Source organism: Nerophis ophidion, linkage group LG11 (assembly GCF_033978795.1).
Source record: "Nerophis ophidion isolate RoL-2023_Sa linkage group LG11, RoL_Noph_v1.0, whole genome shotgun sequence".
NCBI lineage: Eukaryota > Metazoa > Chordata > Actinopteri > Syngnathiformes > Syngnathidae > Nerophis > Nerophis ophidion.
This window is the reverse complement of record NC_084621.1, coordinates 5662778-5689912: the sequence shown is the minus strand read 5'-3', so window position 1 is coordinate 5689912 and position 27135 is coordinate 5662778. Positions and strand designations below refer to the sequence as shown.

The 27135-nt window shown below is 42.8% G+C and overlaps 1 protein-coding gene across 2 annotated transcripts in view; it reads right to left on the bottom strand.

Annotated features, from left to right (window-relative positions):
- Window positions 1-27135, bottom strand: part of grik2 (glutamate receptor, ionotropic, kainate 2) — a 607548-nt gene that overhangs the window by 126584 nt on the left and 453829 nt on the right. For both annotated transcript variants that reach the window (XM_061914965.1, XM_061914966.1), the window contains exon 12: window positions 18927-19150. In XM_061914965.1, the coding sequence (XP_061770949.1) occupies window positions 18927-19150 (224 nt within the window). The remainder of the gene's footprint in view (window positions 1-18926; window positions 19151-27135) is intronic.

Sequence of the window (27135 nt, the reverse complement as noted above, 5' to 3'; positions counted from 1 at the left end):
AATATATACCTTGATGTTGCAAAAAAAAAGACCATGTGTTTTTTTAACCGATTTCCGAACTCTAAAAGGGTGAATTTGGCGATTTAAACGCCTTTCAATTGTTCGCCTGTCGGAGCAATGACCTTTCATAACGTGACGTCACATCGTGAAGCGACCCGCCATTTTTTTCAAACACATTACACACACCAAGCTCTGTTATTTTCCGTTTTTTCGACTGTCCATCCATCATCCATCCATCATCTTCCGCTTATCCGAGGTCGGGTCGCGGGGGCAACAGCCTAAGCAGGGAAACCCAGACTTCCCTCTCCCCAGCCACTTCGTCTAGCTCTTCCCGGGGGATCCCGAGGCGTTCCCAGGCCAGCCGGGAGACATAGTCTTCCCAACGTGTCCTGGGTCTTACCGGTTGGACGTGCCCTAAACACCTCCCTAGGGAGGCGTTCGGGTGGCATCCTGACCAGATTCCCGAACCACCTCATCTGGCTCCTCTCCATGTGAAGGAGCAGCGGCTTTACTTTGAGTTCCTCCCGGATGGCAGAGCTTCTCACCCTATCTCTAAGGGAGAGAAACTAATTTCGGCCGCTTGTACCCGTGATCTTATCCTTTCGGTCATGACCCAAAGCTCATGACCATAGGTGAGGATGGGAACGTAGATCGACCGGTAAATTGAGAGCTTTGCCTTCCGGCTCAGCTCCTTCTTCACCACAACGGATCGGCACAACGTCCGCATTACTGAAGACGCCGCACCGATCCGCCTGTCGATCTCACGATCCACTCTTCCCTCACTCGTGAACAAGACTCCTAGGTACTTGAACTCCTCCACTTGGGGAGGACTTTATTCTAGGGTACATTAAACATATGTTTCTTATCGCAAGTTTGTCCTTGAATAAAATAGTGAACAAACTAGACAACTTGTCTTTTAGAAGTATGTAAGCAAACATAGGCTCCTAATGTAGTCTGCTGACATATGCAGTAACATATTGTGTCATTTTCCATTCTATTATTGTGTCAAGATTATTAAGGACAAGCGGTAGAAAATGAATTATTAATACAGTTGTTCATTTACTGTTAATATCTGCATAATTTCTCTTTTAACATGTTCTACCTATACTTCTATTAAAATGTAATAATCACTTATTATTCCCTTGCTTGATACTTTACATTAGTTTTGGATGATACCGCAAATTTGGGTATCAATCCGATACCAAGTAGTTACAGGATCATATATTGGTCATATTTAAAGTCCTCATGTAGCCAGGGATGTTTATAAACATAATATAAAAAGAAAATAAAAACAATAGAAGAAGTTGTGAGGCCAAAAAATATCGGTGTAATCATAGTAGTATTGAGTAGATACGCTCCTGTACTTGGTATCATTACAGTGGATGTCAGGTGTAGATCCACCAATAGCGTTTGTTTACATTTTGACGCCGGTGAGCTACGGTGTGTAGTGAAGCATTTTTAGCTATTCCTCATCCTGCAGGGATGATACTTGTAAGAAACTTACTTTATTTGTCACCATGGAGGCGAGGATTAGTGATTTAGAAGTAGCTAAAATACTGCCGAATGCGGATCGATGTTTGCTGCTAGCTAGCTAGCCGTGTTATTAAAGCACCTCTTCCTGAGGGGATTTCAGAATAAAAACAATAGAAGAAGTTGTGAGGCCAAAAAATATCGATGTAATCATAGTAGTATTGAGTAGATACGCTCCTGTACTTGGTATCATTACAGTGGATGTCAGGTGTAGATCCACCAATGGCGTTTGTTTACATTTTGACGCCGGTGAGCTACGGTGTGTAGTGAAGCATTTTTAGCTATTCCTCGTCCTGCAGGGATGATTCTTGTAAGAAACTTACTTTAATTGTCACCATGGAGGCGAGGATTAGTGATTTAGAAGTAGCTAAAATACTGCCGAATGCGGATCGATGTTCGCTGCTAGCTAGCTAGCCGTGTTATTAAAGCACCTCTTCGTGAGGGGATTTCAAAATAAAAACAATAGAAGTTGTGAGGCCAAAAAATATCGGTGTAATCATAGTAGTATTGAGTAGATACACTCCTGTACTTGGTATCATTACAGTGGATGTCAGGTGTAGATCCACCAATGGCGTTTGTTTACATTTTGACGCCGGTGAGCTACGGTGTGTAGTGAAGCATTTTTAGCTATTCCTCGTCCTGCAGGGATGATACTTGTAAGAAACTTACTTTATTTGTCACCATGGAGGCGAGGATTAGTGATTTAGAAGTAGCTAAAATACTGCCGAATGCGGATCGATGTTTGCTGCTAGCTAGCTAGCCGTGTTATTTAAGCACCTCTTCCTGAGGGGATTTCAAAATAAAAACAATAGAAGAAGTTGTGAGGCCAAAAAATATCGATGTAATCATAGTAGTATTGAGTAGATACGCTCCTGTACTTGGTATCATTACAGTGGATGTCAGGTGTAGATCCACCAATGGCGTTTGTTTACATTTTGACCCCAGTGAGCTACGGTGTGTAGTGAAGCATTTTTAGCTATTCCTCGTCCTGCGGGGATGATACTTGTAAGAAACGTACTTTATTTGTCACCACGGAGGCGAGGATTAGTGATTTAGAAGTAGCTAAATTACTGCCGAATGCGGATCGATGTTTGCTGCTAGCTAGCTAGCCGTGTTATTAAAGCACCTCTTCCTGAGGGGATTTCAAAATAAAAACAATAGAAGAAGTTGTGAGGCCAAAAAATATCGATGTAATCATAGTAGTATTGAGTAGATACTGTCCTGTACTTGGTATCATTACAATGGTTGTCAGTTGTAGATCCACCAATGGCGTTTGTTTACATTTTGAAGCCGGTGAGCTACGGTGTGTAGTGAAGCATTTTTAGCTATTCCTCGTCCTGCAGGGATGATACTTGTAAGAAACGTATTTTATTTGTCACCATGGAGGCGAGGATTAGTGATTTAGAAGTAGCTAAAATACTGCCGAATGCGGATCGATGTTTGCTGCTAGCTAGCTAGCCGTGTTATTAAAGCACCTCTTCCTGAGGGGATTTCAAAATAAAAACAATAGAAGAAGTTGTGAGGCCAAAAAATATCGATGTAATCATAGTAGTATTGAGTAGATACGCTCCTGTACTTGGTATCATTACAGTGGATGTCAGGTGTAGATCCACCAATGGCGTTTGTTTACATTTTGACCCCAGTGAGCTACGGTGTGTAGTGAAGCATTTTTAGCTATTCCTCGTCCTGCAGGGATGATACTTGTAAGAAACTTACTTTATTTGTCACCATGGAGGCGAGGATTAGTGATTTAGAAGTAGCTAAAATACTGCCGAATGCAGATCGATGTTTGCTGCTAGCTAGCTAGCCATGTTATTAAAGCACCTCTTCCTGAGGGGATTTCAAAATAAAAACAATAGAAGAAGTTGTGAGGCCAAAAAATATCGATGTAATCATAGTAGTATTGAGTAGATACGCTCCTGTACTTGGTATCATTACAGTGGATGTCAGGTGTAGATCCACCAATGGCGTTTGTTTACATTTTGATCCCAGTGAGCTACGGTGTGTAGTGAAGCATTTTTAGCTATTTCTCGTCCTGCAGGGATGATACTTGTAAGAAACTTACTTTATTTGTCACCATGGAGGCGAGGATTAGTGATTTAGAAGTAGCTAAAATACTGCCGAATGCGGATCGATGTTCGCTGCTAGCTAGCTAGCCGTGTTATTAAAGCACCTCTTCCTGAGGGGATTTCAAAATAAAAACAATAGAAGTTGTGAGGCCAAAAAATATCGATGTAATCATAGTAGTATTGAGTAGATACGCTCCTGTACTTGGTATCATTACAGTGGATGTCAGGTGTAGATCCACCAATGGCGTTTGTTTACATTTTGACGCCGGTGAGCTACGGTGTGTAGTGAAGCATTTTTAGCTATTCCTCGTCCTGCAGGGATGATTCTTGTAAGAAACGTACTTTATTTGTCACCATGGCGGCGAGGATTAGTGATTTAGAAGTAGCTAAAATACTGCCGAATGCGGATCGATGTTCGCTGCTAGCTAGCTAGCCATGTTATTAAAGTACCTCTTCCTGAGGGGATTTCAAAATAAAAACAATAGAAGAAGTTGTGAGGCCAAAAAATATCGATGTAATCATAGTAGTATTGAGTAGATACGCTCCTGTACTTGGTATCATTACAGTGGATGTCAGGTGTAGATCCACCCATGGCGTTTGTTTACATTTTGACGCCGGTGAGCTACGGTGTGTAGTGAAGCATTTTTAGCTATTCCTCGTACTGCAAGGATGATACTTGTAAGAAACTTGTTTTATTTGTCACCATGGAGGCGAGGATTAGTGATTTAGAAGTAGCTAAAACACTGCGGCTGGACGTTAGCCGTTTGCTAGCTAGCCGTGTTATTTAAGCACCTCTTCCTGAGGGGATTTCAAAATAAAAACAATAGAAGAAGTTGTGAGGCCAAAAAATATCGATGTAATCATAGTAGTATTGTGTAGATACGCTCCTGTACTTGGTATCATTACAGTGGATGTCAGGTGTAGATCCACCAATGGCGTTTGTTTACATTTTGACGCCGGTGAGCTACGGTGTGCAGTGAAGCATTTTTAGCTATTCCTCGTCCTGCAGGGATGATACTTGTAAGAAACTTACTTTATTTGTCACCATGGAGGCGAGGATTAGTGATTTAGAAGTAGCTAAAATACTGCCGAATGCGGATCGATGTTCGCTGCTAGCTAGCTAGCCATGTTATTAAAGCACCTCTTCCTGAGGGGATTTCAGAATAAAAACAATAGAAGAAGTTGTGAGGCCAAAAAATATCGATGTAATCATAGTAGTATTGAGTAGATACGCTCCTGTACTTGGTATCATTACAGTGGATGTCAGGTGTAGATCCACCAATGGCGTTTGTTTACATTTTGACGCCGGTGAGCTACGGTGTGTAGTGAAGCATTTTTAGCTATTCCTCGTCCTGCAGGGATGATTCTTGTAAGAAACTTACTTTAATTGTCACCATGGAGGCGAGGATTAGTGATTTAGAAGTAGCTAAAATACTGCCGAATGCGGATCGATGTTCGCTGCTAGCTAGCTAGCCGTGTTATTAAAGCACCTCTTCGTGAGGGGATTTCAAAATAAAAACAATAGAAGTTGTGAGGCCAAAAAATATCGGTGTAATCATAGTAGTATTGAGTAGATACACTCCTGTACTTGGTATCATTACAGTGGATGTCAGGTGTAGATCCACCAATGGCGTTTGTTTACATTTTGACGCCGGTGAGCTACGGTGTGTAGTGAAGCATTTTTAGCTATTCCTCGTCCTGCAGGGATGATACTTGTAAGAAACTTACTTTATTTGTCACCATGGAGGCGAGGATTAGTGATTTAGAAGTAGCTAAAATACTGCCGAATGCGGATCGATGTTTGCTGCTAGCTAGCTAGCCGTGTTATTTAAGCACCTCTTCCTGAGGGGATTTCAAAATAAAAACAATAGAAGAAGTTGTGAGGCCAAAAAATATCGATGTAATCATAGTAGTATTGAGTAGATACGCTCCTGTACTTGGTATCATTACAGTGGATGTCAGGTGTAGATCCACCAATGGCGTTTGTTTACATTTTGACCCCAGTGAGCTACGGTGTGTAGTGAAGCATTTTTAGCTATTCCTCGTCCTGCGGGGATGATACTTGTAAGAAACGTACTTTATTTGTCACCACGGAGGCGAGGATTAGTGATTTAGAAGTAGCTAAATTACTGCCGAATGCGGATCGATGTTTGCTGCTAGCTAGCTAGCCGTGTTATTAAAGCACCTCTTCCTGAGGGGATTTCAAAATAAAAACAATAGAAGAAGTTGTGAGGCCAAAAAATATCGATGTAATCATAGTAGTATTGAGTAGATACTGTCCTGTACTTGGTATCATTACAATGGTTGTCAGTTGTAGATCCACCAATGGCGTTTGTTTACATTTTGAAGCCGGTGAGCTACGGTGTGTAGTGAAGCATTTTTAGCTATTCCTCGTCCTGCAGGGATGATACTTGTAAGAAACGTATTTTATTTGTCACCATGGAGGCGAGGATTAGTGATTTAGAAGTAGCTAAAATACTGCCGAATGCGGATCGATGTTTGCTGCTAGCTAGCTAGCCGTGTTATTAAAGCACCTCTTCCTGAGGGGATTTCAAAATAAAAACAATAGAAGAAGTTGTGAGGCCAAAAAATATCGATGTAATCATAGTAGTATTGAGTAGATACGCTCCTGTACTTGGTATCATTACAGTGGATGTCAGGTGTAGATCCACCAATGGCGTTTGTTTACATTTTGACCCCAGTGAGCTACGGTGTGTAGTGAAGCATTTTTAGCTATTCCTCGTCCTGCAGGGATGATACTTGTAAGAAACTTACTTTATTTGTCACCATGGAGGCGAGGATTAGTGATTTAGAAGTAGCTAAAATACTGCCGAATGCAGATCGATGTTTGCTGCTAGCTAGCTAGCCATGTTATTAAAGCACCTCTTCCTGAGGGGATTTCAAAATAAAAACAATAGAAGAAGTTGTGAGGCCAAAAAATATCGATGTAATCATAGTAGTATTGAGTAGATACGCTCCTGTACTTGGTATCATTACAGTGGATGTCAGGTGTAGATCCACCAATGGCGTTTGTTTACATTTTGATCCCAGTGAGCTACGGTGTGTAGTGAAGCATTTTTAGCTATTTCTCGTCCTGCAGGGATGATACTTGTAAGAAACTTACTTTATTTGTCACCATGGAGGCGAGGATTAGTGATTTAGAAGTAGCTAAAATACTGCCGAATGCGGATCGATGTTCGCTGCTAGCTAGCTAGCCGTGTTATTAAAGCACCTCTTCCTGAGGGGATTTCAAAATAAAAACAATAGAAGTTGTGAGGCCAAAAAATATCGATGTAATCATAGTAGTATTGAGTAGATACGCTCCTGTACTTGGTATCATTACAGTGGATGTCAGGTGTAGATCCACCAATGGCGTTTGTTTACATTTTGACGCCGGTGAGCTACGGTGTGTAGTGAAGCATTTTTAGCTATTCCTCGTCCTGCAGGGATGATTCTTGTAAGAAACGTACTTTATTTGTCACCATGGCGGCGAGGATTAGTGATTTAGAAGTAGCTAAAATACTGCCGAATGCGGATCGATGTTCGCTGCTAGCTAGCTAGCCATGTTATTAAAGTACCTCTTCCTGAGGGGATTTCAAAATAAAAACAATAGAAGAAGTTGTGAGGCCAAAAAATATCGATGTAATCATAGTAGTATTGAGTAGATACGCTCCTGTACTTGGTATCATTACAGTGGATGTCAGGTGTAGATCCACCCATGGCGTTTGTTTACATTTTGACGCCGGTGAGCTACGGTGTGTAGTGAAGCATTTTTAGCTATTCCTCGTACTGCAAGGATGATACTTGTAAGAAACTTGTTTTATTTGTCACCATGGAGGCGAGGATTAGTGATTTAGAAGTAGCTAAAACACTGCGGCTGGACGTTAGCCGTTTGCTAGCTAGCCGTGTTATTTAAGCACCTCTTCCTGAGGGGATTTCAAAATAAAAACAATAGAAGAAGTTGTGAGGCCAAAAAATATCGATGTAATCATAGTAGTATTGTGTAGATACGCTCCTGTACTTGGTATCATTACAGTGGATGTCAGGTGTAGATCCACCAATGGCGTTTGTTTACATTTTGACGCCGGTGAGCTACGGTGTGCAGTGAAGCATTTTTAGCTATTCCTCGTCCTGCAGGGATGATACTTGTAAGAAACTTACTTTATTTGTCACCATGGAGGCGAGGATTAGTGATTTAGAAGTAGCTAAAATACTGCCGAATGCGGATCGATGTTTGCTGCTAGCTAGCTAGCCGTGTTATTAAAGCACCTCTTCCTGAGGGGATTTCAAAATAAAAACAATAGAAGAAGTTGTGAGGCCAAAAAATATCGATGTAATCATAGTACTATTGAGTAGATACGCTCCTGTACTTGGTATCATTACAGTGGATGTCAGGTGTAGATCCACCAATGGCGTTTGTTTACATTTTGACCCCAGTGAGCTACGGTGTGTAGTGAAGCATTTTTAGCTATTCCTCGTCCTGCAGGGATGATACTTGTAAGAAACTTACTTTATTTGTCACCATGGAGGCGAGGATTAGTGATTTAGAAGTAGCTAAAATACTGCCGAATGCAGATCGATGTTTGCTGCTAGCTAGCTAGCCATGTTATTAAAGCACCTCTTCCTGAGGGGATTTCAAAATAAAAACAATAGAAGAAGTTGTGAGGCCAAAAAATATCGATGTAATCATAGTAGTATTGAGTAGATACGCTCCTGTACTTGGTATCATTACAGTGGATGTCAGGTGTAGATCCACCAATGGCGTTTGTTTACATTTTGATCCCAGTGAGCTACGGTGTGTAGTGAAGCATTTTTAGCTATTTCTCGTCCTGCAGGGATGATACTTGTAAGAAACTTACTTTATTTGTCACCATGGAGGCGAGGATTAGTGATTTAGAAGTAGCTAAAATACTGCCGAATGCGGATCGATGTTCGCTGCTAGCTAGCTAGCCGTGTTATTAAAGCACCTCTTCCTGAGGGGATTTCAAAATAAAAACAATAGAAGTTGTGAGGCCAAAAAATATCGATGTAATCATAGTAGTATTGAGTAGATACGCTCCTGTACTTGGTATCATTACAGTGGATGTCAGGTGTAGATCCACCAATGGCGTTTGTTTACATTTTGACGCCGGTGAGCTACGGTGTGTAGTGAAGCATTTTTAGCTATTCCTCGTCCTGCAGGGATGATTCTTGTAAGAAACGTACTTTATTTGTCACCATGGCGGCGAGGATTAGTGATTTAGAAGTAGCTAAAATACTGCCGAATGCGGATCGATGTTCGCTGCTAGCTAGCTAGCCATGTTATTAAAGTACCTCTTCCTGAGGGGATTTCAAAATAAAAACAATAGAAGAAGTTGTGAGGCCAAAAAATATCGATGTAATCATAGTAGTATTGAGTAGATACGCTCCTGTACTTGGTATCATTACAGTGGATGTCAGGTGTAGATCCACCCATGGCGTTTGTTTACATTTTGACGCCGGTGAGCTACGGTGTGTAGTGAAGCATTTTTAGCTATTCCTCGTACTGCAAGGATGATACTTGTAAGAAACTTGTTTTATTTGTCACCATGGAGGCGAGGATTAGTGATTTAGAAGTAGCTAAAACACTGCGGCTGGACGTTAGCCGTTTGCTAGCTAGCCGTGTTATTAAAGCACCTCTTCCTGAGGGGATTTCAAAATAAAAACAATAGAAGAAGTTGTGAGGCCAAAAAATATCGATGTAATCATAGTAGTATTGTGTAGATACGCTCCTGTACTTGGTATCATTACAGTGGATGTCAGGTGTAGATCCACCAATGGCGTTTGTTTACATTTTGACGCCGGTGAGCTACGGTGTGCAGTGAAGCATTTTTAGCTATTCCTCGTCCTGCAGGGATGATACTTGTAAGAAACTTACTTTATTTGTCACCATGGAGGCGAGGATTAGTGATTTAGAAGTAGCTAAAATACTGCCGAATGCGGATCGATGTTCGCTGCTAGCTAGCTAGCCGTGTTATTAAAGCACCTCTTCCTGAGGGGATTTCAAAATAAAAACAATAGAAGAAGTTGTGAGGCCAAAAAATATCGATGTAATCATAGTAGTATTGAGTAGATACGCTCCTGTACTTGGTATCATCACAGTGGATATCAGGTGTAGATCCACCAATGGCGTTTGTTTACATTTTGACCCCAGTGAGCTACGGTGTGTAGTGAAGCATTTTTAGCTATTCCTCGTCCTGTGGGGATGATACTTGTAAGAAACGTACTTTGTCACCATGGCGGCGAGGATTAGTGCTTTAGAAGTAGCTAAAATACTGCCGAATGCGGATCGATGTTTGCTGCTAGCTAGCTAGCCGTGTTATTTAAGCACCTCTTCCTGAGGGGATTTCAAAATAAAAACAATAGAAGAAGTTGTGAGGCCAAAAAATATCGATGTAATCATAGTAGTATTGAGTAGATACGCTCCTGTACTTGGTATCATTACAGTGGATGTCAGGTGTAGATCCACCAATGGCGTTTGTTTACATTTTGACGCCGGCGAGCTACGGTGTGTAGTGAAGCATTTTTAGCTATTCCTCGTCCTGCAGGGATGATACTTGTAAGAAACGTACTTTATTTGTCACCACGGAGGCGAGGATTAGTGATTTAGAAGTAGCTAAAATACTGCCGAATGCGGATCGATGTTCGCCGCTAGCTAGCTAGCCGTGTTATTAAAGCACCTCTTCCTGAGGGGATTTCAAAATAAAAACAATAGAAGAAGTTGTGAGGCCAAAAAATATCGGTGTAATCATAGTAGTATTGAGTAGATACACTCCTGTACTTGGTATCATTACAGTGGATGTCAGGTGTAGAGCCACCAATGGCGTTTGTTTACATTTTGAAGCCGGTGAGCTACGGTGTGTAGTGAAGCATTTTTAGCTATTCCTCATCTTGCAGGGATGATACTTGTAAGAAACTTACTTTATTTGTCACCATGGAGGCGAGGATTAGTGATTTAGAAGTAGCTAAAATACTGCCGAACGCGGATCGATGTTCGCTGCTAGCTAGCTAGCCATGTTATTAAAGCACCTCTTCCTGAGGGGATTTCAAAATAAAAACAATAGAAGAAGTTGTGAGGCCAAAAAATATCGATGTAATCATAGTAGTATTGAGTAGATACGCTCCTGTACTTGGTATCATTACAGTGGATGTCAGGTGTAGATCCACCAATGGCGTTTGTTTACATTTTGACCCCAGTGAGCTACGGTGAGTAGTGAAGCATTTTTAGCTATTCCTCGTCCTGCAGGGATGATACTTGTAAGAAACGTACTTTATTTGTCACCATGGAGGCGAGGATTAGTGATTAAGAAGTAGCTAAAATACTGCCGAATGCAGATCGATGTTTGCTGCTAGCTAGCTAGCCGTGTTATTAAAGCACCTCTTCCTGAGGGGATTTCAAAATAAAAACAATAGACGAAGTTGTGAGGCCAAAAAATATCGATGTAATCGATGTAATCATAGTAGTATTGAGTAGATACGCTCCTGTACTTGGTATCATTACAGTGGATGTCAGGTGTAGATCCATCAATGGCGTTTGTTTACATTTTGAAGCCGGTGAGCTATGGTGTGTAGTGAAGCATTTTTAGCTATTCCTCGTCCTGCAGGGATGATATTTGTAAGAAACTTACTTTATTTGTCACCACGGAGGCGAGGATTAGTGATTTAGAAGTAGCTAAAACACTGCGGCTGGACGTTAGCCGTTTGCTAGCAAGCCATGTCTTAAAGCACCTCTTCCTGAAGGCGTTTCAGTGTTATAACTTCACCTTTTATCTTTAGTTTTTAAGCCAAAATGCGTCCGTTCTCCCTTTTCTGTCTACACACTGTAATCCGCTTGTCAGTACTCCGTGATTGTGCACTGCCGAACATGCTCGTCTGCTCGTAAACCAGCAATGACACGACACGACGACGGGGGCGCGGCAGGCTGGTATTTTTCAGAGGCGGTATAGTACCGAATATGAATCATATACTAATACCAGTATACCGAACAACCCCAGGTACCACTATGTAGTATATTTGACTTCTTCTTTCAAAAAAGACATAAGAGACTGTCCTGTGCTGCACTGTAACTAAGACATGGAATTGAACCCAACATTTCAAAGATGGCAAAGTGATGGCAGAGTGGGATTTCAACACTTACCCAAAACACTTACTTAGTGTGATGCAAAATACAAAAGGTGCATATTCTGAGCCAACTTAGATGACAGTTGCTGCCTGTTCATTATTATCTGCAATCATAACGCCAGTAACATCGGGGGGAAAAAAACAAAAAAACACCTGTGTTAACCGTAAAACTGTAGGGGTCACGGCTGGAAGAGAGCCACCGTCTCCTGCAGGTTTTAGAGTTAACGTCAACTCGTTCTTTTTTTCCTCACCGTGGTTGAAAATATACCCTTTTAACAGCGACGACGGCCATAAGCGGCGATGTTACGCTGCATGTGAATGGAGAGACACGGGGAAAAAAAAGCAAACTGTCCATCAACACAGACGAGTGGTAAGCAAGATGGATGGATTGATTAACCTCGGCTCCTTCTCTGATTTCCCAACAGAGATGTGAACGGAGGGGAGAAGGAAGAGACGAGCGGAGACAAGTTAATTAACTAATAGCCTCTTAGCACCCCTTGATGTTTACCGCTCTTTCTTTTCATTGTCGGAAACATTTCCAGCCGCAGTAGTAAAGGTTTGCATGTGTACTTAAAACGTGCAAACTTGAGCCGGTCCTTTTTAAAAGAGCAAAATAGAACCTGTTTACACTGCACACCCATTCAGGATTTTATTGGCCTTTATATGACACGGATCTGTTTTTTTTTTGCCAGTCCGAACGCTCCAAAGTGCTTCAAATCTGATAATTTGGCATCAAATTATCATCAGGAGGTAGTCCAAATTGGATTGTAATCCATCCATCCATCCATTTTCTACCGCTTATTCCCTTTTTGGGAGGCGGGGGGCGCTGGCGCCTATCTCAGCAACAATCGGGCGGAAGGCGGGGTACACCCTGGACAAGTCGCCACCTCATCGCAGGGCCAACACAGACAGACCACATTCACACATCCATCCATCTTCTTCCGCTTATCCGAGGTCGGGTCGCGGGAGCAACAGCCTAAGCAGGGAAACCCAGACTCCCCTCTCCCCAGCCACTTCGTCTAGCTCTTCCCGGGGGATCCCGAGGCGTTCCCAGGCCAGCCGGGAGACATAGTCTTCCCAACGTGTCCTGGGTCTTCCCAACGTGTCCTGGGTCTTACCGGTTGGACGTGCCCTAAACACCTCCTTAGGGAGGCGTTCGAGTGGCATCCTGACCAGATGCCCGAACCACCTCATCTGGCTCCTCTTGATGTGAAGGAGCAGCGGCTTTACTTTGAGTTCCTCCCGGATGACAGAGCTTCTCACCCTATCTCTAAGGGAGATAGGGTGTACCCGTGATCTTATCCTTTCAGTCATAACCCAAAGCTCATGACCATTGGTGAGGATGGGAACGTAGATCGACCGGTAAATTGAGAGCTTTGCCTACCGGCTCAGCTCCTTCTTCACCACAACGGATCGATACAGCGTCCGCATTACTGAAGACGCCGCACCGATCCGCCTGTCAATCTCACGATCCACTCTTCCCTCACTCGTGAACAAGACTCCTACGTACTTGAACTCCTCCACTTGGGGCAGGGTCTCCTCCCCAACCCGGAGATAGCATTCCACCCTTTTCCGGCCGAGAACCATGGACTCGGACTTGGAGGTGCTGATTCACACTCGGCTGCGAACCGATCCAGTGAGAGCTGAAGATCCCGGCCAGATGAAGCCATCAGGACCACATCATCTGCAAAAAGCAGAGACCTAATCCTGCGGTCACCAAACCGGAACCCCTCAACGCCTTGACTGCGCCTAGAAATTCTGTCCATAAAAGTTATGAACAGAATCGGTGACAAAGGACAGCCTTGGCGGAGTCCAACCCTCACTGGAAATGTGTCCGATGTATTCAAACACTAGGGCCAATTTAGTGTTGCCAATCAACCTATCCCCAGGTGCATGTCTTTGGAAGTGGGAGGAAGCCGGAGTACCCGGAAGGAACCCACGCATTCACGGGGAGAACATGCAAACTCCACACAGAAAGATCCCGAGCCTGGATTTGAACCCAGGACTGCAGGACCTTCGTATTGTGAGGCAGACGCACTAACCCCTCTGCCACCGTGAAGCCTATCAGTCATGATGTTCATTTTCAATCTATCGAGATACAAAAATTATATCAAAATCGAATTACAGGATGTTATTTATGTAGTTTGCTCATTTTCCTCGACTGGTGCACTAACGTATGTAGCATAATCTACAACGATAAAAAATAATTGCTATTGTGACATCTAGTGGACACATTTAGAACAGCAGTTTCTTTCCTTCAAAAATTTCGGCTCATTTTTATACTTAGCAAACTCATCCCGCGGGCCGTACATTTGACACCCCTGTACTAGATCATCATTTGTCCCATAGCAGTCGTTGTTGGCAGCATGGTTCAGGTGCTAGAGTCGTTGTCTCCCAACCTGACGATTGGGGGTTCGATCCTCAGTTCCCCCTGTGACCATGTTGAAGTATCCTTGAGCAGGATACTGAACCCCCGGTTGCGCCTGATGTTGCCTCATCAGTAAGTTTCATAGTTGGAAGCCAAATCGGTGCCATGTGACCAAGAGGAGCTTGTGACCAATCAGAGTATGGCCAGACAATCTCCAAAATGAATGGTCAAAAGACCCTCATGTAACAACAGGGCATCAAGTTGGCTTCCAAGCATTTAAGTCCCTATTTTAAAACTCATTCGTATACGCTAGAAATTAAATAGACCCCCCTTTTAGACCAGTTGATCTGCCGTCTCTCTTCTGCTCCGACCCGCTATCCTGCGTGGAAAGGTTATCGGGTGACCACAGATGTTGCGCTAGCTGTTTAAAGTCGGGGCCCCAGGGTGGACCACTCATCTGTGGCTTCCAAGCATTTAAGTCCCTATTTTAAAACTCATTCGTATACGCTAGAATTTAAATAGACCCCCCTTTTAGACCAGTTGATCTGCCGTCTCTTTTCTGCTCTGACCCGCTATCCTGCGGGGAGAGGTTATCGGGTGACCACAGATGTTGCGCTAGCTGTTTAAAGTCGGGGCCCCAGGGTGGACCACTCATCTGTGGCTTCCAAGCATTTAAGTCCCTATTTTAAAACTCATTCGTATACGCTAGAAATCAAATAGACCCCCCTTTTAGACCAGTTGATCTGCCGTCTCTTTTCTGCTCTGACCCACTATCCTGCGTGGAAAGGTTATCGGGTGACCACAGATGTTGCGCTAGCTGTTTAAAGTCGGGGCCCCAGGGTGGACCACTCATCTGTGGCTTCCAAGCATTTAAGTCCCTATTTTAAAACTCATTCGTATACGCTAGAAATCAAATAGACCCCCCTTTTAGACCAGTTGATCTGCCGTCTCTTTTGTGCTCTGACCCGCTATCCTGCAGGGAGAGGTTATCAGGTGACCACAGATGTTGCGCTAGCTGTTTAAAGTCGTGCCCCAGGAAAGACCACTCATCTGTGGCTTCCAAGCATTTAAGTCCCTATTTTAAAACTCATTCGTATACGCTAGAAATTAAATAGACCCCCCTTTTAGAACAGTTGATCTGCCGTCTCTTTTCTGCTCTGACCCGCTATCCTGCGTGGAGAGGTTATCAGGTGACCACAGATGTTGCGCTAGCTGTTTAAAGTCGGGCCCCAGGAAAGACCACTCATCTGTGGCTTCCAAGCATTTAAGTCCCTATTTTAAAACTCATTCGTATACGCTAGAATTTAAATAGACCCCCCTTTTAGACCAGTTGATCTGCCGTCTCTTTTCTGCTCTGACCCGCTATCCTGCGTGGAGAGGTTATCAGGTGACCACAGATTTTGCGCTAACTGTTTAAAGTCGGGGCCCCAGGGTGGACCACTCATCTGTGGCTTCCAAGCATTTAAGTCCCTATTTCAAAACTCATTCGTATATGCTAGAAATTAAATAGACCTCCCTTTTAGACCAGTTGATCTGCCGTCTCTCTTCTGCTCCGACCCGCTATCCTGCGTGGAAAGGTTATCGGGTGACCACAGATGTTGCGCTAGCTGTTTAAAGTCGGGGCCCCAGGGTGGACCACTCATCTGTGCCTCAGCTGGGGACGTCTCTGCGCTGCTGACTTGTCTCCACTCAAGATGCCCCACTATGGACTGGACTCTCACATTATTAACTAGATCCACTCGACGTCCATTGCACCGGTCGCCCAGGTTTGGGTGGTCCCCCTTTTTGTATCCCATTGGGTTAAAAAGTTTTTTCTTGCCCTGATGTGGGATCTGAAGCCGAGGATGTCGTTGTGGCTTGTGCAGCCCTTTGAGACACTTGTGACCTAGGCCTATATAAATACACTTTAATTGATTGATTGATTTTAAAACGGAGTTGGCTATCTTCTCTATTTACACAGCTTTGAATAGTCTTATTCACTACCGCCATCTTATGTTTTGGAATTGCAACTGCATGCAAACTCTACAATATAATGATTGCGAATGGGAATGTATGAAAACCGGCCAGCACAGTTTGGATTATAAGATGAGATTGTTTCATTAAACAACCTTTTTTAAGACATTAACACACACAGAAGTACTGAAAATTACGTAAAATTTCCAGGTATTGGGTATTGGTACTGTCACGCCAAATTTCTTCCCCCCTACAAAAACCTTCCCCCCCGGAAGACATTTAGCGTGCCGGCCCCTTTAATGCCTGAAGGACCCCGATGAGGGCGTGATGATACCAAGTTATATGACTCTTAAGGGTTACGGATACAAAATTAGCAAAGCAAAAATAGCTTGAAAGGTTAGCATGCTGGAATGCTAATATTTTTTCCTTACCGTTATTTTTTCACCAATGACAATCAGCCAATTATAATGTTTTTAAAACAGGCGACTCTTAAAGGGGAACATTATCACCAGACCTATGTAAGCGTCAATATATACCTTGATGTTGCAGAAAAAAGACCATGTATTTTTTTAACCGATTTACGAACTCTAAACGGGTGAATTTTGGCAAATTAAACGCCTTTCTGTTTATCGGTCTTTTAGTGATGACGTCAGAACGTGACGTCACCGAGGTAACACACCCGCCATATTAATTTTCACATTACAAACACCGGGTCTCAGCTCTGTTATTTTCCGTTTTTTCGACTATTTTTTGGAACCTTGCAGACATCATGCCTCGTCGGTGTGTTGTCGGAGGGTGTAACAACACTAACAGGGAGGGATTCAAGTTGCACCACTGGCCGGAAGATGAGAAAGTGTCTGCCGCCAGACCCCCATGGAATGTGCCAGAGTGTCTTCACATTTGACCGGCGATGCTAAGACAGACATGGCACAGAGTTGTATGGATAACCTGCAGATGCATTTGCAACCATTAAGTCAACGAAATCACAAAGATGTGTTTTGTTGATGTTGTTGACTTATGTGCTAATCAGACATATTTGGTCACGGCATGACTGCCAGCTAATCGATGCTAACATGCTACGCTAATCGATGCTAACATGCTATTTACGCTAGCTGTATGTACATTTTAAACTAGATACCCACATTTAATGCGAAACAAACACTTACCAATCGACGGATTTAAGTTGCTCCAGTGTCACAAGATGCGAAAGTCCTGATCTTTTGGTTCGCACATTTTACCGGCGATGCTAATAAGGCAGCTATGCTATGGGTCACTTCATTAGGTACACCCACGCTATGGCCGAATAGCGTCAATAGCTATTGGCTCAATAGCTTCAATTTCTTCTTCAATTTCGTTTTCGCTATCTGCCTCCATACTCCGACCATCTGTTTCAATACATGCGTAATCTGTTGAATCGCTTAAGCCGCTGAAATCCGAGTCTGAATCCGAGCTAATGTCGCTATATCTTGCTGTGGTAACCGCCATGTTGTTTGTATTGGCAGCACTGTATGACGTCACAGGGAAATGGAGAGTGGTTTCGAAGATAGCGAAAATAAGGCACTTTAAAGCTTTATTTAGGGATATTACGGGAGGTGTAAAATTTTGAAAAAAACTTCAAAAAATACAACAAGCCACTGGGAACTGATTTTTATTGTTTTTAACCCTTTTGAAATTGTGATAATGTTCCCCTTTAAGGGTTACAGCTGCAAAATTAGCGACGCAAAATTAGCGACGCAAAAATAGCTCGAAAGGTTAGCATGCTGGAATGCTAATATTTTTACCTTACCGTTATTTTACACCAACGACAATCAGCCAATTATAATGCTTTTAAAACAGGCGGCTGTGTGGGCTGCTTTAAGCATGTTATATGACTCTTAAGGGTTACAGCTGCAAAATTAGCGATGCAAAAATAGCTTGAAAGGTTAGCACGCTGGAATGCTAATATTTTTACCTTACCGTTATTTTTCGCCAATGACAATCAGCCAATTATAATGCTTTTAAAACAGGCGGCTGTGTGGGCTGCTTTAAGCAAGTTATATGACTCTTAAGGGTCACAGCTGCAAAATTAGCGACGCAAAAATAGCTTGAAAGGTTAGCATGCTGGAATGCTCATATTTTTACCTTACCCTTATTTTTCACCAATGACAATCAGACAATTATAATTGTTTTAAAACAGGCGGCTGTGTGGGCTGCTTTAAGTAAGTTATATGACTCTTAAGGGTTACAGCTGCGAAAATTAGCAAAGCAAAAAATAGCTTGAAAGGTTAGCATGCTGGAATGCTAATATTTTTACCTTACCGTTATTTTTCACCAATGACAATCAGACAATTATAATTGTTTTAAAATAGGCGGCTGTGTGGGCTGCTTTAAGCAAGTTGTATGACTCTTAAGGGTTACAGCTGCAAAATTAGCAAAGCAAAAATAGCTTGAAAGGTTAGCACGCTGGAATGCTAATATTTTTACCTTACCGTTATTTTTCACCAATGACAATCAGACAATTATAATGCTTTTAAAACAGGCGGCTGTGTGGGCTGCTTTAAGTAAGTTATATGACTTTTAAGGGTTACAGCTGCAAAATTAGCGACGCAAAAATAGCTTGAAAGGTTAGCATGCTGGAATGCTAATATTTTTACCTTACCGTTATTTTTCGCCAATTCGTCTGCGTTAAACACGTTACACGGCAATGATGTGGCGTTCGGGACATTTTGCATGGCAATCGATTAAGTAAGTGCGTGGAGGATTCACCAGTTCTGCAAGCTCGGGACACAGCTCCTGTAATCACTGAGATCAGCCTATCGTTAGTCATAGTGGCAAAGACGGAAGTGACGACTCGAAGTTGTGTGTGATCGCGGCCGGCGACATGTTACCTGGCTATGACAAACAGCACACAACTGACACCCAAGTAAGCCAGCAGAATATACATCCAGATATCAGGCGAGAGGGGGTTGAGGAAGGAGAAGACCCCGGGGTTGGTCCCGTTCGGCTTGCGGTAGAGTATACTTATACCCAACGTCATGAAGGGCTTGGAGAAGTCGATAACCTTCTCACGCACGTACGTGATGGCTAGGGGGGCCACTGCCAGATCAGCTCTCTGTCAATAACAAACATAAAAAGGAAGAAGGATAGGCCGTGAGTTAAGGGCACAGGAAGTGGTTAGAGGCAATCAAATTAAGAAAACAGGATCTGTACACACGGCTTGTTCTATACCAGGGGTCGGGAACCGTTTGGGCTGAGAGAGCCGGACAAGCCAAATATTTTGAAAAGTATTTCCGTGAGAGCCATATAATACAACTAAATGCGTGCATTTTTAAGTAAGACTAACATTTTTAGTGAAGTAAGAGTCTCGGAAAGCTGGCGTGCACAAGTGATGTGCACACCAGCTTTCTGAGGGATCGCTTGTGCACGCCAGTTTTCCGAGACTCTGTATTTAGTTAGCGCAGGCAGCATGAAGCAGGGCTTTTATTGTGAAGATAGGAAATGTGCAGTCGGCCTTTAGAGTTTTGACGGAAGGTACGGCGCGAGAGTCTGTTGAAATAAAAAGTGTTTCTCGCCTTCCTCTCGGTCATATTTTCATAATAATGATCTTGCAGCAGCCAGCGTCATCTCACAAGACCCTCCGGTACCGTGAATGTCATTTAAGTGACGTCTTGGTGAAGATTGATGATCACTAATTTTTAGGTCTATTTTTTTTAAAAGCCTGGCTGGAGATCGACTGACACACCCCCCGCGGTCGACTGGTAGCTCGCGATCGACGTAATGGGCACCCCTGGTGTAAACCATCTGTCACGCCAAGTGAGCTCCCATCGGCTTATTGCACACTTGAATTTATTGGCTGGGCTTCATCAGGCTTCTGGCGTTGTCTTTGTCCATTAACAAATGTACTTTTACTGCTGTCGATTTCCTTTTGAACACAGTAGTTGCGAACTTTATCGTGGATGTTCTCTACTAGATCCTTGCAGCAAAAATATGGCAATATCGCGAAATGATCAAGTATGACACATAGAACGGACCTGCTATCCCCGTTTAAATAAGAAAATCTCATTTCAGTAGGCTTTTAAAGATATGATTCATGTATGATGGCTCAGGTGTGATTCAGTACAATAGTCTAACCCATAATAAATTCATAAAAGAACCAAGTACAGTGGGGCAAAAAAGTATTTAGTCAGCCAGCGATTGTGCAAGTTCTCCCACTTAAAATGATGACAGAGGTCTGTAATTTTCATCATAGGTACACTTCAACTGTGAGAGACAAAATGTGGAAAAAAATCCAGGAATTATCTTTGTAACAGACACCTCTCCACAGCCTCAAACAGTCAGACTCCAAACTCCACTATGGCCAAGACCAAAGAGCAGTCGAAAGACACCAGGAGAATAATTGTAGACCTGCACTAGACTGGGAAGAGTGAATCTACAATAGGCAAGCAGGGAATCAAATCCTGCAGTGCCAGACGTGTCCCCCTGCTTAAGCCAGTGCATGTCCAGGCCCGTCTGAAGTTTGCCAGAGATCACATGGAAGAATGGCATGTCGTCAGATGAAACCAAAACATAACTTTTTGGTATAAACTCAAATCGTCGTGTTTGGAGGAAGAAGAATACTGAATTGCATCCCAAGAACACCATACCTACTGTGAAGTAAGGGGGTGGAAACATCATGCTTTGGGGCTGTTTTTCTGCTAAGGGGACAGGACGATTGATCCGTGTTAAGGAAAGAATGAATGGGGCCATGTATCGTGAGATTTTGAGCCAAAACCTCCTTCCATCAGTGAGAGCTTTGAATGGTTGACCAAATACTTATTTTCCACCATAATTTACAAATAAATTCTTTAAAATTCCTGGATTTTTTTTCACGTTCTGTCTCTCACAGTCGAAGTGTACCTATGATGAAAATTACAGACCTCTGTCATCATTTTAAGTGGGAGAACTTGCACAATCGGTGGCTGACTAAATACAGGAATTCACATGGTAGGAATTTTAAAGAATTTATTCGTAAATTATGGTGGAAAATAAGTATTTGGTCAACCATTCAAAGCTCTCACTGATGGAAGGAGGTTTTGGCCCAAAATCTCACGATACATGGCCCCATTCATTCATCCTGTCCCCTTAGCGGAAAAACAGCCCCAAAGCATGATGTTTCCACCCCCATGCTTCACAGTAGTTATGGTGTTCTTGGGATGCAACTCAGTATTCTTCTTCCTCCAAACACGACGAGTTGAGTTTATACCAAAAAGTTCTATTTTGGTTTCATCTGACCACATGACATCCTCCCAATCCGGCTTAGTGTAGAAGGGGCCTACGATAAAGAAAATGTGTTCTTGACCCAACATCTGACAAGAGATTTAAAAATCCCATTTACATTCTGAAATACTCTACCTTATTATTTAAATATATTTCAGTCTCAAGTATCAGTGGTGTCAGGCCTTTGTTTTTTTTTGCATTATTTTTTTTTCCTTTTTCAACTTTTCAACTTTCACCACGCCGTATCCTCCCCTAGTCAAAGCACAACCTCAGTCGTCTGTGAGCCTTTTTAAGTTTCCGTTTGAATTGAGCTCTCAGCATAGAAATGATTACTTCACAGTAGGCCTGGGCCGTAACAATGTTTCCTAGACCAGTGATCCCCAAACTTTTTTTTTTTAGCTGTGGACCGGTCAACGCTTGATAATTTGTCCCGCGGGGGGAAGGATTTTTTTTTTTTTTTTTTTTTTCCCTTTGTCAAGAAAAAAGGAGGTTTTTGTCATGAAAAAGGGAGGGCTTTTTTGGGTGGGTGCACTAATTGTAAGTGTATTTTGTTTTTTTTATGTTGTTTTAATTAAAAAAAATAAAATAAATATTTGTATTATTTTTTTTTTTTATTTAAAAAAATAATTACAATTAATAAATGATAAATGGGTTGTACTTGTATAGTGCTTTTCTACCTTCAAGGTACTCAAAGCGCTTTGACACTACTTCCACATTTACCCATTCACACACACATTCACACACTGATGGAGGGAGCTGCCATGCAAGGCGCCAACCAGCACCCATCAGGAGCAAGGGTGAAGTGTCTTGCTCAGGACAAAACGGACGTGACGAGGTTGGTACTAGGTGGGAATTGAACCAGGGACGCTCGGGTTGCGCACGGCCACTCTTCCACTGCGCCACGCCGTCCCAAAATAGTAATAAATAATAAATAATAAAATAATAAATAATAAATAATAATAAATAATAAATAATAAATAATAATAAATAATAATAAATAATAATAAAAAAAAAATTCTGCGGCCTGGTGGTTTGGGACCACTGTCCTAGACAATGTATTGTCCCCAAAATAATCGTCGGTAAACAATATTTTGTCAGCATTAAACTAAGTCATAATGTAATCATAGTAGGGACGGCGTGGCGCAGTGGAAAACCGAGGGTCCCTGGTTCAATTCCCACCTAGTACCAACCTCGTCATGTCCGTTGTGTCCTTGAGCAAGACACTTCACCCTTGCTCCTGATGGGTGCTGGTAGGCGCCTTGCATGGCAGCTCCCTCCATCAGTGTGTGAATGTGTGTGTGAACGGGTAAATGTGGAAGTAGTGTCAAAGCGCTTTGAGTACCTTGAAGGTAGAAAAGCGCTACACAAATACAACCCATTTATTATTTATTTATTTAGTATATCATAGTAGTAATCATGATAATGCAAGTAACTCTTTAAAAATGCAATAAACTTGTATTTCTCATTAGTATGTTTTATCATTGTAGTTGGACGGTCAATAAGTTTTAATTCTCACAAATACGTAAATAAACCACGAAAATAAAATGGACTCTCAATATCGGTTAGCAAAAGTTGAACATCTTGAACAACAAAACTGCACTGTGGTTTGTTTTGTTGTCTTTTTGTTGCCGTAACTTTCCGACACATTTGGCATACTGGCTGTTTCGCCCGTGTTGATGGACTCATCCTTCGCCTTTGATTTGAAGCCAAAATATTACCACACATGAGCACTGGGCTTTGCAATCATTATTGTCTTCCTAATTTTTTTGTTGGTTTGCGGTGTTTGTTACGAGAGAGTCGCGACTCGCAAAGCTCTTCTTGTGCATCGCACGCGTGGAAGCTAGCGGCCCCGCCTTCGCCCACCAAGACAAAGATTGTGGAAGGCAAGAAGGTCCAGTGGCTTTATTTTATTTTGTTATCCAATGAACACATTAAGGTGCAGAGAGCGATGCACAGAGTGAACCCTCTTGCACCTTGTTTGAAAGCGGCAGACCCAAAAAACATGTCAATTTATCGAAGTTATCGAGTTCATTTTAATTGATTAATTGACTCTCGGCCCATGTTTACTTCACAGGGCTCGGCCTTGGATTGTATTAAATGAAACAAAACAATACAATAATGAACACAGCGGTCCGTGTACCTATCGTTCATTCTATTTTAAATTCTTAAATGCAAATCCCCCCCCAAAAAATCCAGGCCATTTTATCTATTTTCATTATTTCTATTTAGTGAAGTGAAGTGAATTTTATTTATATAGCGTTTTTTCTCTAGTGACTCAAAGCGCTTTACATAGTGAAAACCAATATCTAAGTTATATTTAAACCAGTGTGGGTGGCACTGGGAGCAGGTGGGTAAAGTGTCTTGCCCAAGGACACAACGGCAGTGACTAGGATCATGCAAGCTGGGATCGAACCTGCAACCCTCAAGTTGCTGGCACGGCCACTCTACCAACCGAGCTATACCACAGCTATGACACTTTTTAAAAACGACAATAGGACTCCTACTTTAAAAAAGATGTTACCGTAATGCTAAAAACATACTAAACGCTAATGAAACTCTAAAGTACTGCTTCCGGTTCAATTTGTCATCACACAGCATTTTGGGTCAACTTATATTCAATTTTTCTGTGTTTCTGAGAAGAAAAAGAATCCATAAAGGAAAAACAGCACAAAATCCACAATAATGGCAATATTTTAATGAAAATCAACCCTTTTTTTGTTTGTTTTAAAATCTGCCATGTATAATCCATCCATCCATCCATCTTCTTCCGCTTATCCGAGGTCCGGTCGCGGGGGCAACAGCCTAAGCAGGGAAGCCCAGACTTCCCTCTCCCCAGCCACTTCGTCTAGCTCTTCCCGGGGGATCCCGAGGCGTTCCCAGGCCAGCCGGGAGACATAGTCTTCCCAACGTGTCCTGGGTCTTCCCCGTGGCCTCCTACCGGTTGGACGTGCCCTAAACACCTCCCTAGGGAGGCGTTCGGGTGGCATCCTGACCAGATGCCCGAACCACCTCATCCGGCTCCTCTCGATGTGGAGGAGCAGCGGCTTTACTTTCAGTTCCTCCCGGATGGCAGAGCTTCTCACCCTATCTCTAAGGGAGAGGAAACTCATTTCGGCCGCTTGTACCCGTGATCTTATCCTTTCGGTCATGACCCAAAGCTCATGACCATAGGTGAGGATGGGAACGTAGATCAACCGGTAAATTGAGAGCTTTGCCTTCCGGCTCAGCTCCTTCTTCACCACAAGGGATCGGTACAACGTCCGCATTACTGAAGACGCCGCACCGATCCGCCTGTCGATCTCACGATCCACTCTTCCCTCACTCGTGAACAAGACTCCTAGGTACTTGAACTCCTCCACTTGGGGCAGGGTCTCCTCCCCATATCCGGAGATGGCATTCCACCCTTTTCCGGGCGAGAACCATGGACTAGGACTTGGAGGTGCTGATTCTCATTCCGGTCGCTTCACACTCGGCTGCGAACCGATCCAGTGAGAACTGAAGATCCCGGTCAGATGAAGCCATCAGGACCACATCATCTGCAAAAAGCAGAGACCTAATCCTGCGGTTACCAAACCGGAACCCCTCAACGCCTTGACTCCGCCTAGAAATTCTGTCCATAAAAGTTGTGAACAGAATCGGTGACAAAGCCTCAGCTCCTTCTTCACCACAACGGATCGATACAACGTCCGCATTACTGAAGACGCCGCACCAATCCGCCTGTCGATCTCACGATCCACTCTTCTCCCACTCGTGAACAAGACTCCTAGGTACTTGAACTCCTCCACTTGGGGCAGGGTCTCCTCCCCAACCCGGAGATGGCATTCCACCCTTTTCCGGGCGAGAACCATGGACTCGGACTTGGAGGTGCTGATTCACATTCGGCTGCGAACCGATCCAGTGAGAGCTGAAGATCCCGGTCAGATGAAGCCATCAGGACCACATCATCTGCAAAAAGCAGAGACCTAATCCTGCGGTCACCAAACCGGAACCCCTCAACGCCTTGACTGCGCCTAGAAATTCTGTCCATAAAAGTTATGAACAGAATCGGTGACAAAGGACAGCCTTGGCGGAGTCCAACCCTCACTGGAAATGTGTTCGACTTACTGCCGGCCATATATAATAAAAATCGAAAAAACGGCCCTCATTTTGTTTTTTAAGGATTTGCGATTAAGAATTGGAAATAAAATGAACGGAAGGTACACCGCTAACATACAGTGCATTGCTCAAGAGCAAGGGGCAAAAAAGTGCTTGACAATTCTTGGTTGTTGCTTCTAATGGGACAAATATTGACTTGAGGCTTTGAAGTGGCAGCTATTTTTCTGGCTGTGTGGTTTATCTAAACTGGGACTTTGTTGGGAGCAATTACCGGCACCGTGAGCAGATTGTGTACAGTACCTTTTAATAGGACCTACAGGGGAAACAACTCATGACAGCATCTATGCTCTCCTCGCATCACCAGCCTTAAATTCCCATTCTGTGCCAAAGCATCTAAGAATATTTGTGATGAATTACAGAGCAGGTCAACTAAATTCTAGAATCTACTAGTTGGTCTTTTAAGCTAAAGACAATATATACAGTCATGGTCAAAAGTTGACATACTCTTGTAAGGAACAGAATGTCATGGCTGTCTTGAGTTTCCAATAATTTCTACAACTCTTGTTTTTTTTTATTGGAGGACATACTTGTTGGTCACAAAACAATATTTACTCTCTGTAAATCACCAGCAGATTTGGTCACATTTTCAGTAGACCCATAATAAATTCATAAAAGAACCAAGTACAGTGAGGCAAAAAAAGTATTTAGTCAGCCACCGATTGTGCAAGTTCTCCCACTTAAAATGAGGACAGAGGTCTGTAATTTTCATCATAGGTACACTTCAACTGTGAGAGACAGAATGTGGAAAAAAAATCGGTGGAATTTTAAATAATTTATTTGTAAATTATGGTGGAAAATAAGTATTTGGTTACTTCAAACAAGGAAGATCTCTGGCTCTCACAGACCTCCAACTTCTTCTTTAGGAAGCTTTTCTGTCCTCCACTCGTTAGCTGTATTAATGGCACTTGTTTGAACTCGTTATCTTTGTAACAGACACCTCAAACAGTCCGACTCCAAACTACACTATGGCCAAGACCAAAGAGCAGTCGAAGGACACCAGGAAAAGAATTGTAGACCTGCACCGGACTGGGAAGAGTCAATCTACAATAGGCAAGCAGGGAATCAAATCCTGCAGTGCCAGATGTGTCCCCCTGCTTAAGCCAGTGCATGTCCAGGCCCGTCTGAAGTTTGCCAGAGATCACATGGGAGAATGTCATGTGGTCAGATGAAACCAAAATATAACTTTTTGGTATAAACTCAACTCGTCGTGTTTGGAGGAAGAATAATACTGAGTTGCATCCCAAGAACACCATACCTACTGTGAAGTAAGGGGGTGGAAACATCATGCTTTGGGGCTGTTTTTCTGCTAAGGGGACAGGACGATTGATCCGTGTTAAGGAAAGAATGAATGGGGCCATGTATCGTGAGATTTTGGGCCAAAACCTCCTTCCATCAGTGAGAGCTTTGAATGGTTGACCAAATACTTATTTTCCACCATAATTTACAAATAAATTCTTTAAAATTCCTACAATGTGAATTCTTGGATTTTTTTTTCACGTTCTGTCTCTCACAGTTGAAGTGTACCTATGATGAAAATTACAGACCTCTGTCATCTTTTTAAGTGGGAGAACTTGCACAATCGCTGGCTGACTAAATACAGGAATTCACATTGTAGGAATTTTAAAGAATTTATTCGTAAATGATGCTGGAAAATAAGTTAATGGTTAAAGAATGTCTGCATGAGCT